At 38.3% G+C, this 14263-nt stretch overlaps 1 protein-coding gene across 6 annotated transcripts in view; it reads left to right on the top strand.

The window, feature by feature from the left end:
* si:dkey-178k16.1 (protein 4.1) overlaps positions 1–14263 on the top strand; it is a 50734-nt gene that overhangs the window by 26571 nt on the left and 9900 nt on the right. For 2 of the 6 annotated variants that reach the window (XM_052595221.1, XM_052595225.1), the window contains exons 4-15: positions 2436–2540; positions 5479–5521; positions 5609–5684; positions 6259–6477; positions 7000–7087; positions 8065–8229; positions 9241–9338; positions 9976–10151; positions 10959–11155; positions 11607–11645; positions 12974–13009; positions 13563–13715. In XM_052595221.1, coding sequence (XP_052451181.1) covers positions 2436–2540; positions 5479–5521; positions 5609–5684; positions 6259–6477; positions 7000–7087; positions 8065–8229; positions 9241–9338; positions 9976–10151; positions 10959–11155; positions 11607–11645; positions 12974–13009; positions 13563–13715 — 1395 coding nt within the window. The remainder of the gene's footprint in view (positions 1–2435; positions 2541–5478; positions 5522–5608; positions 5685–6258; positions 6478–6999; positions 7088–8064; positions 8230–9240; positions 9339–9975; positions 10152–10958; positions 11156–11606; positions 11646–12973; positions 13010–13562; positions 13716–14263) is intronic. The other 4 variants (XM_052595222.1, XM_052595223.1, XM_052595224.1 and 1 more) reach the window with 4 other exon arrangements.

Genomic DNA, 14263 nt, shown 5'->3' on the forward strand with positions numbered 1-14263 from the left:
TGAGTTGATCAAAAGGCAAAAAGAAATCTCTCTGTGAATTAAATATGAATTCATTTATGTCACATCATCAATATTAAGAATCTATCCCCTAAATAAACACAGCAGAGCATTTCTCTTCACAAGCCAGTTGTGAACATACTGTACCAGCTCAAATCACAAATGGCAACAAGGACTCTACTATTGTTAGTCAGAACTCGGAGTACATTTCTGCACCCTGGGATCTATCAAAATGAAGTCTTGAAGTACATTATGTTGGGTTAAAAAGTATGAAATTGCCTTTACAAACAAATATAATATGCCGGTGTAATTGAGGGCCTCCATGGCTAACTTAAGAAGCCTTTTTATGGTAGCACACCCACTCTCTCTTTCTCTTCTGCCTCTTAAAAAAACCTTGTGTTTCAGCCATGAGAGGCCAGGGAAGTGACACACACACACACACACACACAAACACACACAGACTTGCACACATAAAACCTCACCACCTCTGTTGCCATGGAAACAGCTGAGCTGTATCCCTGTCGCCGCGGGAAACGGGCTCCCTGGGCGGCCAGTGATCAGTGTTTCTGTAGAAAGGCAATGCCAGAGCCGAGTCTCAAGCGTGTTGCATATGCCACTCTATTGTGCAGAATGACAGGGTGTGGTCAGAACGACACACAGATGCTTAGCCATGACTGAAGATTATATGAATATAGAATATGACACTGAGGTTTTCTAGAAACAGCGGGTAAGTGTTCATTTCTTGAGTATTCATTGAAGCATTTAATGTAAAAAAGGACAAGTGATTTCATTATTTCAATCTTTTATCTTTAAGACTGTTAAACAAATTATTATTTTATATATCATCTCCCTGCTCTTTAAATAAGATGGATATAGAAGTTATATATACACACACACGTCTAAATTACTTGATTGTTTCTATTGTTTCAAAAAAAATTAATTGTAGTCTTGCTTTGTAAACTCACAATAAGTGATACATACTTTATATCAGATCTCAGTCTTGATTTCTTGGGTCATTATAAAAAAATAGAAACTATATTATTATCTATATTATTATTGAAAGGCAACAAGAAATTGAGATATTCTAAACATCAACATCATGATTTTCATGTAAAACTGCTTCGTAACAATTCACATCGGGGGACATTTTACTTGACTTGATTTACAGGTTCATCTCAATAAATTATAATGCCGTGGAAAAGTTAATTTATTTCAGTAATTCAACTCAAATTGTGAAACTAGTGTGTTAAATTCAGTGCACACAGAATGAAGTAGTTTATGTATTTGACATGCTAATCAGCTAATCAACTCAAAACACCAGCAAAGGTTTCCTGAGCCTTCAAAATGGTCTCTCAGTTTGGTTCACTGGGCTACACAATCATGGGGAAGAGTGCTGATCTGACAGTTGTCAGAAGACAATCACTGACACCCTTCACAAGGAGGGTTAACCACACACATTCATTGTCAAAGAAGCTGGCTGTTCACAGAGTGCTGTATCCAAGCATTATAACAGAAAGTTGAGTGGAAGGAAGAAGTGTGGAAGAAAAATATTCACAACCAACGAGAGAACCGCAGCCTTATGAGGATTGTCAAGCAAAAACAATTCAAGAATTTGAGTGAACTTCACAAGGAATGGACTGATGCTGGGGTCAAGGAACACAGACGTGTCAAGGAATTTGGTAACAGTTGTCGTATTCCTCTTGTTAAGCCACTTCTGAACCACAGACAACATCAGAGGCATCTTACCTGGGCTAAGGAGAAGAAGAACTGGACTGTTGCCCAGTGGTCCAAAGTCCTCTTTTCAGATGAGAGCAAGTTTTGTATTTCATTTGGAAACCCAGGTCCTAGAGTCTGGAAGAAGGGTGGAGAAGCTCATAGCCCAAGTTGCTTGAAGTCCAGTGTTAAGTTTCCACAGTCTGATGATTTGGGGTGCAATGTCATCTGCTGGTGTTGGTCCATTGTGTTTTTGAAAACCAAAGTCACTGCACCCATTTACCAAGAAATTTTGGAGCACTTCATGCTTCCTTCTGCTGGCATTCTAGTTTATTGAGATGCACCTGTACTTGCTAATCTTCACCTTATCACTGACCCAGTAAATGGATGGAAATTACATGGATTTATTACATTATAGCATAAATCTTGCTTATTCACCACATATTTGGGGACTTTTTGAGCCTCCTGTACAGCACAAATATTGCATTTAATCAGCATCTTACTGGTTGAAACTTAAAATCATAAAAACACAATTGCATTGCATGATGGAAACCCAGGTATCATCATATTCTCAAGGGAATGATACTGTGTGCCAGTGAAGAGATTAGAGACACTCCTGACTTTGATTAAAATCAGAAGGGTGTCATTTTCTGCATTGACAAATACTAAATTGGTCTTTTTTTCTCTTGTGCTCTTTCTCTGTATTTGTTCTTCTGTCTATACAGAAGCTCTGTAAAGGACAGTTGTTACTGGATATGGTTTGTGAACATCTCAACCTCTTGGAGAAGGACTACTTTGGCCTGACTTTCAGTGACACAGAGAGCCAAAAGGTCAGAGTTCACCTCTTATGTCATCCCATTGTACTATTTTTTTTATATAATTGCTATAATTACTTTAACTTAGAGCACATATTGGTGAGACTTTTTTATTTGTTATTATTTGAGCCTTGTGTAACTTGAATGTATGAGTCTAAGTGTGTCATTTGCTTCCAGTTATTTTACTGGTTGCTATGCTGTGTGATATTGCAAACTGGTATTTCTTATGTCAGAAACTTGCTGGAAATGGTTGGAATAGGCCTATGTTAAATAATGCTAGCAACATCAAGAAAACTATTGAGAAAAATAGAAAAACATGTTAAAAACATGTTAGCAACTTGTTTAAACATTACAATATGTAAAATAATGCTAGAAACATTTAAAATCATGGCAAAATTGTTTAGCATATTAGCAATGAGTTAAAATAGCATATTTACAGCTAAAATGTTAGTAATGTTCATGTTAACAAAACATAAATAAACATGATAAAACGTTAACAAAATGTTAAATCATGGTAGGTTCATGTTAACAAAATGATAACATGCTAGCAATTTGCTGAAACATGTTAAGAAACTAAAACTTCCAGCAGGTGGTGGTAAATGTATTTGAGTGTTTCTTTTGATTTATTCAAATGACTGATTTATTCAGGAATGAAGTAAACTCACTTTATGAATGGACATCTGAATCATTGATTCACATGATCCGTTCGAAATGCAGATTCATTCTACTTTTTTGAGCCCTTGAAGGGAATGTCGGGAAGGGGACGCCATTCGTAGGGATGTTCCAAAGGCCCTTTCAGAAGTCAATTAGTGAAGGGAACATGCGGTGGCCACTTTCTGAAAGTGATTTCTGTTTGTGATCGTGACCTTCAGTTAGGAGATCTTACGATGCTTTTTAAAGCAAAGTTGGGGTTAATTTAGAGTTCACATACAAACGTCAATAGAATAGGCTAATTAAATTGGTCTAATTTAATGTTAGACAACATATTTTTCGACAGTGATAGAATTATGATTTAAGTTTGTTTTCATGGTCCTCCTACTGTGGTGAGACGCAGACGGCTGATGTGGTCCCGCCAGCTGGCGGAAGGGTTCTGGATCGGGAACGGAAACTCTCCAGACAGATGAATGTCTCCTGTCAGTTGAGGTCGGTGGTGTCTGGGAGCTCCGTGGGATGATCAAATGTCATCCCAATCTGGAACAGCATTGCAAGGGTTTCCCCCTCGAGAGAGCTGGCGAGGGCGAGCGGCACAAAACACCCTCGCAAAGAAGGGGTTGGGGCTCGCCTGAGCCACGGATTTGACTCTCGCCCGTTCCTCCATTCTAAGACGGCAGAACAAGCAGGAAAAACAAAATCTTCTAAAAAAAATGGAAAATAAACGCAGGGAAAGGGGTGCCACTTACGCTCATTCTTATCTTACCATCTATATGTACAAAATTTTATTCTTATATTACCATCTCTATATGTACAAAGTTTATTTTAAAAATGTAAAATACTTCTTAACATCTTCAAAACATAAAGCCTTTTAAACTACTTCATACTTTCAAGCCAACATAAAGTTTGTCTCCAGACTTTGGCATCTACAGAAGTTTTAATTCATTATCATTGTTGTAAATTTTAATTAAATTAAATTTAAATTTATGCATTTAGCAGACGCTTTTATCCAAAGCAACTTACAGTGCATTCAGGCTATCAATTTTTAGCTATCATGTGTTCCCGGGGAATCCAACCCCCAACCTTGCGCTTGATAAAGCAATGCTCTACCAATTGAGCTACAGGAACACTAGTTGTAGGCACTGATGTGTAGTACATATAATCTTTCTGGTTTCCTGCACTTTGTTATTATTCTAGTTATTTACCTAGAGAGCTAACAAATGAAGTTTCAAATGTTCGAAGAAAACAGATTACTTCCATGTTGCAAAATAAGGATAACTGCCATAGTTTATTTTATCAATTGCTCACTTGGTTAACTTTATATGCGAACATCCAAAAGCATCCTTATGTTTTCTTCATTTGTAAGTAGGAAACAGGTATTTTGCTCTGTTAACAAGAGCATCCTTGTGTTTTCCATCTATTCCCATGCACTACAATGACCTCCCAATATACACATACACATAATTGAGCTGAGATCATGGGGCTCTGTGTTCTTGTGATTGGGACTGTTGGAGGTAGGGTTTGACTGATGGAAATGCTCTGAGGATCTCCCCAGTCCTAGTTTAACCATAAGGACCCTGCTTGCACCACCACAGCTGTCCCAGTCTAGTTCCACTTAGCTCTTTTTCCCAGCTGAGGCTCCTTTGCCTGCTGCTATGATCAGCGGGATTGTTCCCGGGCCAACAAATCTGCAGTTTGAAAGGTGAATGATTTCGGTCTGAAAGCCACATGTGTCAAGCATGGGAAGTGAGACCTGCGGAGAGCTCAGGGTTTGTTAGAAACACAGATCCAGAAACAGTAAATGGACCATTTATCAAATGCAATGGAGAAGATTTATGTTAAAGTATGAAGACATTTGCAAGCCTGGTGGGCAGATAAAAATAACCAGGCTTTCAGTGCAAATATCTTTGGTGTGACTTGTCTGTACGAAAATGAAAGCGATTTCTGAGACAATTTCACTCCCGGTCCTATATTTTACATGTATCGGTGGCATTTATGAAAGCTGGTACTGTGAGATGTGAATAAGGCAGTGCTTCTCATCTCCTCTGGACCGAGGTGAGCTGGCATTAAACATTTTCGTGTGTCACCAGGCTTTGGGTGACCTTACTGGATTGCAGTGTGCTGGAGATGGCATTTATCTACTCTTTAAGTGCTCCTGTGGCTGCAGAATATTAATGTACTGACCATTTTGAAGAATATGTATGAGGTGACTGCTCCTGCCGTGGAGGAGACACTGCTGAAACTGCAGCATTTGCTTATTAATGTGTCCTGGCTGATAGAGGAATTTTGTTCTTTCTTTTAGAATTGGCTGGATCCTTCGAAAGAAATCAAGAAACAAATCCGCGGTAAGTTTTGGTAAATAAGACACTTGGGCTTTGTAACCCTGGTTGCTTGAATCTAATGAAAGTGAGTCTATGTCTGATTGTTTTTAGTGGGTCCCTGGCATTTCTCCTTTGCTGTCAAATTCTATCCTCCCGATCCGTCTCAGCTGATTGAAGACATCACACGGTGAGTGCGTTGTTCAAACGTTTTAAAGCTGAAATGTGTAATTTCTATGTCACTAACGTCATCAGACGTCAAGACTGTTTACAAATAAGTTTGTCAAACACTCTCACTGTCTGGCACTGGTCAGCAAACCAAACCAATGAATGCCATTGGTTGAGCCGGTGTTGCCATGCCGGCTGGTGGTGATGTTTTGATAGTGAAACTATTTGAGGGAATGGAACCAGGGCTGTCATCTGCATATCAAAGAGATCGTTCTCCCCAAAATTACAGTTGTCATCACCCTCGACTTGTTTCAAACCTGTGTGGATTATTCTTTCAGCTGTTGAACACAAAATAAGATATTTTGAAGTATACTGGCAATCAAACAGTTGACGGTAGCCATTGAGTTGCTTCAGATTGATTGCCCCTTTAGCATAACATGGACATGCTGCATGAAAACAAACTCCAAAAGCCCCGGTGTGATGTTGTGATTAATCAAAATTGTATTCCGTTTGGTTTAATTGATCATATATATATATATGTATTCTATTTAATTAGCAATGTAATTTTAATTGATTTACTAACTTTGGTTGGGCAGGTATTACCTGTGTCTGCAGCTGAGGGAGGACATACTGTCAGGTCGTTTGCCCTGTTCATTCGTCACCCATGCTCTGCTTGGCTCGTACGCCATTCAGGCTGAGCTGGGAGACTATGACCCAGAGGAACACGGGCCAGACTACATCAGTGAGTTCCGCTTCGCCCCCAATCAGACCCGTGAGCTGGAGGAGAGGGTGATGGAGCTGCACCGCAACTACAGGTGAGACCAGCTGACCCGCATAGGGAGCAGTGATTACCAGAGCTGTCAATTAATTCAGATTTTGAGTCATATTAATTACATGATATGCTGATTAATTCAATTAATCCCAATTTATCCGAGTTTTCTGAGCAAGTCCCCCAAATTAAGATAACATTATTATGCCAGAGGATAAAAGCTTTAAATAGACTTTAGAATCTTTATTAGTTTTATATCCTGGACCAGTTCAGTATGTCAGTCTGTCCTATCTGGGCTCAAAATACCAAATTTAAATTTCTCTGACGGTAAGAAAAATTCCTTAATGCAAAATTTATTTATGGATCATGGGGCATGATTAATCGCACTCATTTTTTTTATCACTTAATAATGATAAATATACACAAAATATTAAATTACACTAAATAAACACACTGAATTGATAGCTCTAGTAATTATAGATACTGATAACAAGCAGTACAACGATCAAATAATAAAAAATACTGCAACATATGTTTATTTATTAATACAATGATGACCTATGATCAGGGGCATGAGTCCTGCAGAGGCTGAAATCAACTTCCTGGAAAACGCCAAGAAACTCTCCATGTATGGCGTTGATCTCCATCATGCTAAGGTATGATGGGATTATTTTTTTTTTTAGAATAGAAGTGTCTACGTTGAACGTAATATTATGAACTGTATGTTTGGTTCATAGGCGATTCTAGTCCTTGTTTAGGAGAGCTTCAGCCCACTGTTTTACATCTCAGCCCCCGCATAAAAATAATGCTGGGATTCTGCAGGCCTTTAAAAGGCTTCATTCATTGTTCCACAATTTAAGACATTATCCACCTTATTCCTGGTTCCTTTGAATTATGGGTAGCACTTCGGTTTGGGGAATTACCATTCAAAAAGAATGAAACTAATCATATCAAATCTGTTGATTTTCCTTCATGTTTCCATCATGAGTATAACGCAACACTTGGTATTTTAAAGTGACATGTTATAACAAGAATATGAATATATATGTAATATGCAAGAATTATTTTCAGTCGCTGCAATCTTTTCTTTTTTTTTTTCGCTTTGCATTACGAAGTAATAGTATGAAAAAGGGCAATGTATACTGCTCATCTGTGGTCTGTTCTCCCGATTTAATTTACAATATATTCCATTAATCACTGAAATCACTCAATCACTCAAACAATCTCTTGTTTTTCTCATCAAATCCCCACGTCTCTATCCAGGTTGAAAATTGGATCTATATTAGTTTTATTACTAAGTAATATGAATTTGCACCAAAATGCCTTACATGTTGATTGAACACACCCTTTGCAAATGGGTAAAAAAAAAAAAAAAATATTTTGAAAGTAGATTTACTTTTGCCACCGTAATTTGCATGATTATACAGTTATTTGTATTTAATTTTTTGGATTTACCAATGTTTTCCCAGTGGTGTAGAATCCCATTAGAAAAGACCTGTGATCCAATTATGCAATTTTACATGCTTAGACCCCTCAGGATAAAATCCTAGAATCACCCCTGGTTTGAAAGTTGAACGTTTGAAAATGCGACTGAAAACCTGAGCGTCTGAATGTATCTGTGTGTGTTTTAAAGGACTCTGAAGGCATTGACATCATGCTGGGGGTGTGTGCCAGTGGCCTCTTGATCTATAGAGACCGGCTGCGTATCAACCGATTCGCCTGGCCCAAGATCCTCAAAATATCTTACAAGAGAAGCAACTTCTACATCAAAATCCGACCTGGAGAGGTAGAGAAAAAGGTCTTTTGAGATTTTCCAGGTTTTTCTTGTTAGATTTCGCTCGTAGATGCATGTTGAAGCATTAGCTAGATAAGGATGCCGTACTGAGACTAATGCTGTGGGCGAGAAAAGGGCGGATAATCTACATGATGTGGTTTTATTAGAAAAGAATGAGATGTTTTTTTGAGTGTTTGAAATCACTATTCAGGCTTTCAAATTACCCAGTGCTGTGAAAACCAATGTAGGAGTTCTTCCACTGTTTTGGACAAAGAAACAGAATATTTTTAAGTGCATTGCTAATGCGTCTAAAAATGCCTTTAATTATGTCTCAACAAACACTAGTTATATTGTTTGAGGTTCTGCTCTTTAGTGGTTGTTAGCTTGCTGAGTGCAGAATGGATGAGGAGGGTTTTAAAACATTGGGCTGAGCTGTGAATTTTTTTTTGCCTAGTGGGCACAGAGACAGAGAGAAGCAGAAAATGATTAGAGAAGGGGCGAGGAGAGAATTCCATCCAGAGAGAGGGAAGAAAGCAAGCAAAACAAGTTGCAGAGGTCTTTATCAAGTGTTAAGGATTTCTGCAGTCTGCAGTTATGGGGTTATTTCTTTGATTTTCCTCTCACAGTGGGATTCTCGTCTTTGTTTAGCACAAAAGCTTTGAATATGCTCGCTATGTGCGAGGGTCAGATATGAATGTTAAACAATATCTTAATGCCTTTATTCGAGATGCCTCACTGTTCTGCATCTTATCAACACAACAGGCTCCATTCTGTGCACTTTGAGCTTTTAGATATTAATATTTACTCTGATTCTTATGCAGTTTCTCTGCAGCATTCCTTAGAAATTCTGGTTACGTTCTGTTTGGATAAATGAAAGCATGCAGAATGGTGCCCTGTCGGTTGATTTGAGCTGTAGCAGCACACAGATTTTACACCTCGTCAAATCTCCTGTCAAGTAACACGTTATCACTCTGTTTTCCCTTCACACCCCCCACTTCCTCCCCATCACATGCCCACACTCCCCTGCACCCCCAGTACGAGCAATTCGAGAGCACCATTGGCTTCAAGCTGCCCAACCACCGTGCCTCTAAGCGCTTGTGGAAGGTCTGCATTGAACATCACACATTCTTCAGGTAGGCTCTCACCGTCCTACAACTTCTGCCACAAAACTAGGCACAATTAATCTTTTTTAAATGTGCGAATGTTTTGGTCTTGGTATTGTTTGTTTCTTAGTGCTTCCATTAGCAGAGTTGGAGTCTCAAAATGTGGGCGTTAACCTTCTATTGTACGTTTCATTATCTAGTGCCATGGTATAAATCTGAAAACCATTTATTAACCATTTTATATATTTAGCTAATTTCCAATTGATATTTTAATGTATTTAAAACCAAATAAAGAATATATATTCTTTTTAAATTCTATTACATTAAAACTTAATTGTTGGACCAACAGGTCTTGGCCTTTATGAGTCTAGTTTTAATCTAGTCTTAATGTTTGTCTTGGAGTTTCTGGTATGATTTCAAATCTGTTCATAGAGTTGTGTAGGTATGCCTCAGAAGTTATGTTTACCACAGGCTTTATTTTACTCATAAATTGAAAAAACCCATTATAAAACCTCACAGGAAAATCGTCATACCTGCACCACTCTATTAAAAAGTGCTGACACACTTCACTTGGGCTTTATCAATTATAATGTTCAATCCACTCTCATTCTGTCACATTTGGTCACATTTTCTTCTTGCACCATTTCTGTTTTTTTTTCTCCTGCAGGTTGGTCTCTCCTGAGCCTCCTCCCAAAGGTTTTCTTGTGATTGGCTCAAAGTTTCGCTACAGTGGGCGGACCCAAGCCCAGACTCGCCAAGCCAGTGCTTTGATTGACAGACCAGCTCCTCAATTTGAACGATCAATTAGTAGGAGGTACCTGCTGTCCCGCAGTATAGATGGAGGTAAGGAACTATCTGACACCATCACAAAATACATTAATTGCCCAAATCATACTTCAGTTAGCACCTCTTTAATAGTTTTGATAAACAATTTTGCAAACCTATAATGAAAAATGTTATTCTTTCACAAATGCGACTTCAAAAAGTGAAAGCTTTCACATTCTCCTGTTAATATTCTCTGTTCACAATGCTTGTAAGGTAAATTTGTGTTTACTACAGTGGGATCTGGAAGTCTTAATAATAATAAAAAATGCTACTAGAATTGCAGGTTTAATATTTAATAAAGACTTTACACTGCAAATTATAAACAGCTGGAGTGAAGCACTGAATTGAAGAATAAACATGCTAATAAACAAATAAACATTTGATTTGTCTCCCTTTTGCTTTAATAACAGCAGCCCTCAAACTGCATGAATTCCAAATATTTGAGAATGATTCAAAGAACATCTGTTGCTTCAATGGAAAGAAGAACATGGAAAAGAAATAGGACAAGAAAAGTTAGTTTATTTACAGTTTTAAATCAGATTTGTCCTAGATGGCCCTGAATTCTAGATTTGTGGTCTGTGTTATTTCAAAAAGATTTATGAGTTTCCTGTGGAGGTGAAATAGTTTCCCATGCAGGTTTTACTCATGCTCAAGTTCAAAACAAATGTTCTGTTCTTCACAAACTGACCACACTTTAACCTTTTGGACCCTACTGTATACTGTATTTGTCATTTCATCTACTTTATTTTTAGATTTGAAGGTGACAGTGGAGGAATAGGCTACCACATCTTTCTTACCCTACACAATTTGTTTCTTCTGTTTCAGAGTCTGCTTTAGGGGACACTATGGACCGACTCTCTCAGCACACCTCCAGCGAGCCTGTGCATAGCCTTCCCAGAGATGAGCTGGACCAGGACTACCTGGAGCCCAGTCTGGATCAGGACCTGGACCAAGATCACGAACAAGCTGAAGACCAGCGACTTGAAAGGGACTCCACTCCATCTAAGACTGTGGAGCTCAAGGTTCGGTGCACACAACAGTGTTTAGTCTCGGCTTCTTCATTTAGTTTTCAAATAAGCATTCTATTGAAAAGAAGCAGGTTGGGGTTTATACCATCTTTACGTTACGGGTTGCAATATGTAACTGTTCTTCTGAGCAGATTTAAACAACTAGTTGCAAGAATACCAAACACATTTTAACTAACTCTACCCTTGCCATCCCGTATGATTAAAACAGTCTCCCACTCCAAAACCTTTTCCTAACTTTGCCTTTCCTCTCTGCACCTGACTTAATATTAAATATATTTCTATGCCTGCCTGTTTTGTTGACATCCCTTCTGAATTTAACTTTTCCAACCTCTCTACAAATCTGCCTCTACACGTTTAATTCAGATTCTGCACTGTTCTCCCTGCTTCTAACCCTTCACTGCTGTCCTATTAACTATCGCTTCTTTCTTCATCTTCTCGCGGACAGAGGGAGGAGGCAGGCTCTCCTGTAGACTCTAAGACGGAGGTATTTTTAGTGTGATATATCTATCTGTGTGTCTAATTGTCTGTCTGGCGTTGTCTCAGTTGCACTCTAAATCTGCATACACACTGCTAGCATGGCTTTAGAGTGCCTCGAAAAAATAGCTACATGATTGCTATGTTGTTAGCCACATGGCAGATCATCTAATTTTCCAGCCTTTATGGGTTTTCTTGACATCCAGATGAGACTATTGTTCATAACTGGATCATAAAATGGTTATTTCTCAAGTATTTAAAGGAGAACTGTGATAGATAATGTACTTTGATTGGCTTAGTTTTTTTGTCCGGCAATATGAATTCACTGCTGATACTGTATTTCCTTAATACACATTCCTGGTCCTACTGTATGCCATTCATCAGTGCACATTATTCCAAAAAATGCTTTAATCCTATGTCAAATTGTAAAATGTAGTTTAATTACTTTCCTTTTTTATTGCCCAGGCTGTACTAGTGCAGAAAAGAACTATTTGGGCTTTGTTTTAGGATACTGGCTTTCAAAAACACTTACCAGTAGTTTATGCAATAATGTAAAGTAACTAACTTTATATTAATTAAGATTATTATAGGTAATAGCTGTATTAATTAGTAACAAACAAAACTTATGCTTACAAATAACACTTAAAAAGGGACAGATTTACAACTTCTCCACATTCCAGTTTTTTTCCTCGTTTCATTCCCAAATATACGGTAATATATGCTATATGTGTGTGCTATACTAAAAGTGCAATATTTTTAATGAATAAAACCCACTTTTATCCATCTGTTTTCGTAAATCGAAGGAACACTTGAACAAACTCTTTCTTAAGTAGGGAGGAGCTCAGAGACATTCTTCAGAAACAGAGTTGAGGTTTTGCCATACTGCCAGATTAGTCTTGTCTTAGCACCATGTTGACTCAGACTACATGCACAACAGCCCATGTATTGATTTGTGCTGGAAAGGTTTTGCAAAGATTAAAAATATCATTGGTGTATCGTTTATCCATGTTCACAGATAATTTCCAGAACATGCCAGTCTGCACCTCATAAGACATGTACGATGAAGGAAAGCTCAGGAGATTTGTGTCACTGTACTTGATACAGTATGCCATGTTGCTCAACGTGACTACGACAAGCACAGTGACACAACCTCTTCCACTCTGTGTACTTCCATGGCTGACATCAACGTCTGTATGAGAGTAGCTCTCTCTGTTTGGCTGCCTGCTTTATGAATTCAACCATGCTCTGCCTCTCTGTCTCCACTACCTCACTTTGCCTCCGCCTCCGTTCCTTGGCTTGCACCACCATCCTCCTTCCCCCACCACCCCTTTATCCCAGTCGGACCAGGACTTGGCCCCCCGTCCTAAACAGGAGGTACTGCCTGAGCTGTCACTCTCTGTAACTACACGTGTTGCAGTTTCTCTTTCTTTCTGTAATTGTTTTCTAGAGGAAGTAACAGAAAACTGAGCCAAGAGGGCAGTTCATCTGACATCTGTTACCAACACCAGCATGTTTCATGTTTTATGTGCTGCTTTGTTGTCTTAAATGTTGACAATGTAGTGATTCATAAAGAAGAGGGCTCAAATCATATATACAGATGTTTGTTGTGATCTGTAGCCATCACAGCATGTTAAGAGTATAAGACTAAAATGATGTTGTGTCTAAAATGTTCTCTTGAAAAAGAAGGATCTACAGTCTAAAGTGATGGAACTGATCTCTTTATTTATATTGGTTTATTGTTTTATTTCAACATGCTTATTCATGTATTTCAAGAACAGAATATGTGCCTGGTGTTTGCATTTGCAACTTATTATGTACTTACCACGGTTAGATAAACATTTGTAAACAGCTGTGCTCTCCAGAAAGCCCTTACTCAAGTAATTTCTGAAGGTAAGTGGTTCTACCGATTGACCTGTTTGTTTTATAGCAGTTCCTGGATAAACCAGAGGATGTGTTGCAGAAACATCAGGCCAGCATCAATGAACTGAAAAGAGCGCTGCGTGAGCCCAACAGCAAACTGGTCCACAGAGAGAAACGTCTCTCTGGAGCCTCGTCTGGTAGCACTCCAGAGAAAAAATCTGTGAGTTATTGGTTCCTGCGAGGAATCGTATTGTGCAGTCACGGTGCCTTTTTAAAAAGCAAAATGCAATATAATTAGTGTTGTTTTGGTCTGATACTGCTTTAAGATTCCTGTTGAGGATTATTCCGATTTATGTCAGTACCGGTCTCGGATTTAGTGTGCCGAATGCTTGATTCGTCATTCATGCACTCTTTTTTTATGTGACTAATCTCTCTTTAAGTGGATGCTGTTGAACCATTTCATGCCATGCCTCTGGTCAAATGCTAGCAGCAATTATGATCTGTAATAGAATCTGGCTGGAGTGGTTTATTTGAACACAGCATGAATGCATTTTCTTTAATTACTGTTATAAAGACAGCTATATTGCTCAATAATAAAAGCAAATGGAATTTTTAAGTACATGTATACATTAATGTCTCCCTTTTGTTTAACTTCAAAACATCCTTCCAACATTGTACATAAAATTAAACTTGAAATCATTAATTTTTCCTCCTCAGATCAATAAATAGTTATTTTTCATCATACAATATTTTTTTCAGATTCATATT

The sequence above is a fragment of the Carassius gibelio genome, chromosome B23 (genome assembly GCF_023724105.1).
Source record: "Carassius gibelio isolate Cgi1373 ecotype wild population from Czech Republic chromosome B23, carGib1.2-hapl.c, whole genome shotgun sequence".
In the NCBI taxonomy this organism is placed as follows: domain Eukaryota; kingdom Metazoa; phylum Chordata; class Actinopteri; order Cypriniformes; family Cyprinidae; genus Carassius; species Carassius gibelio.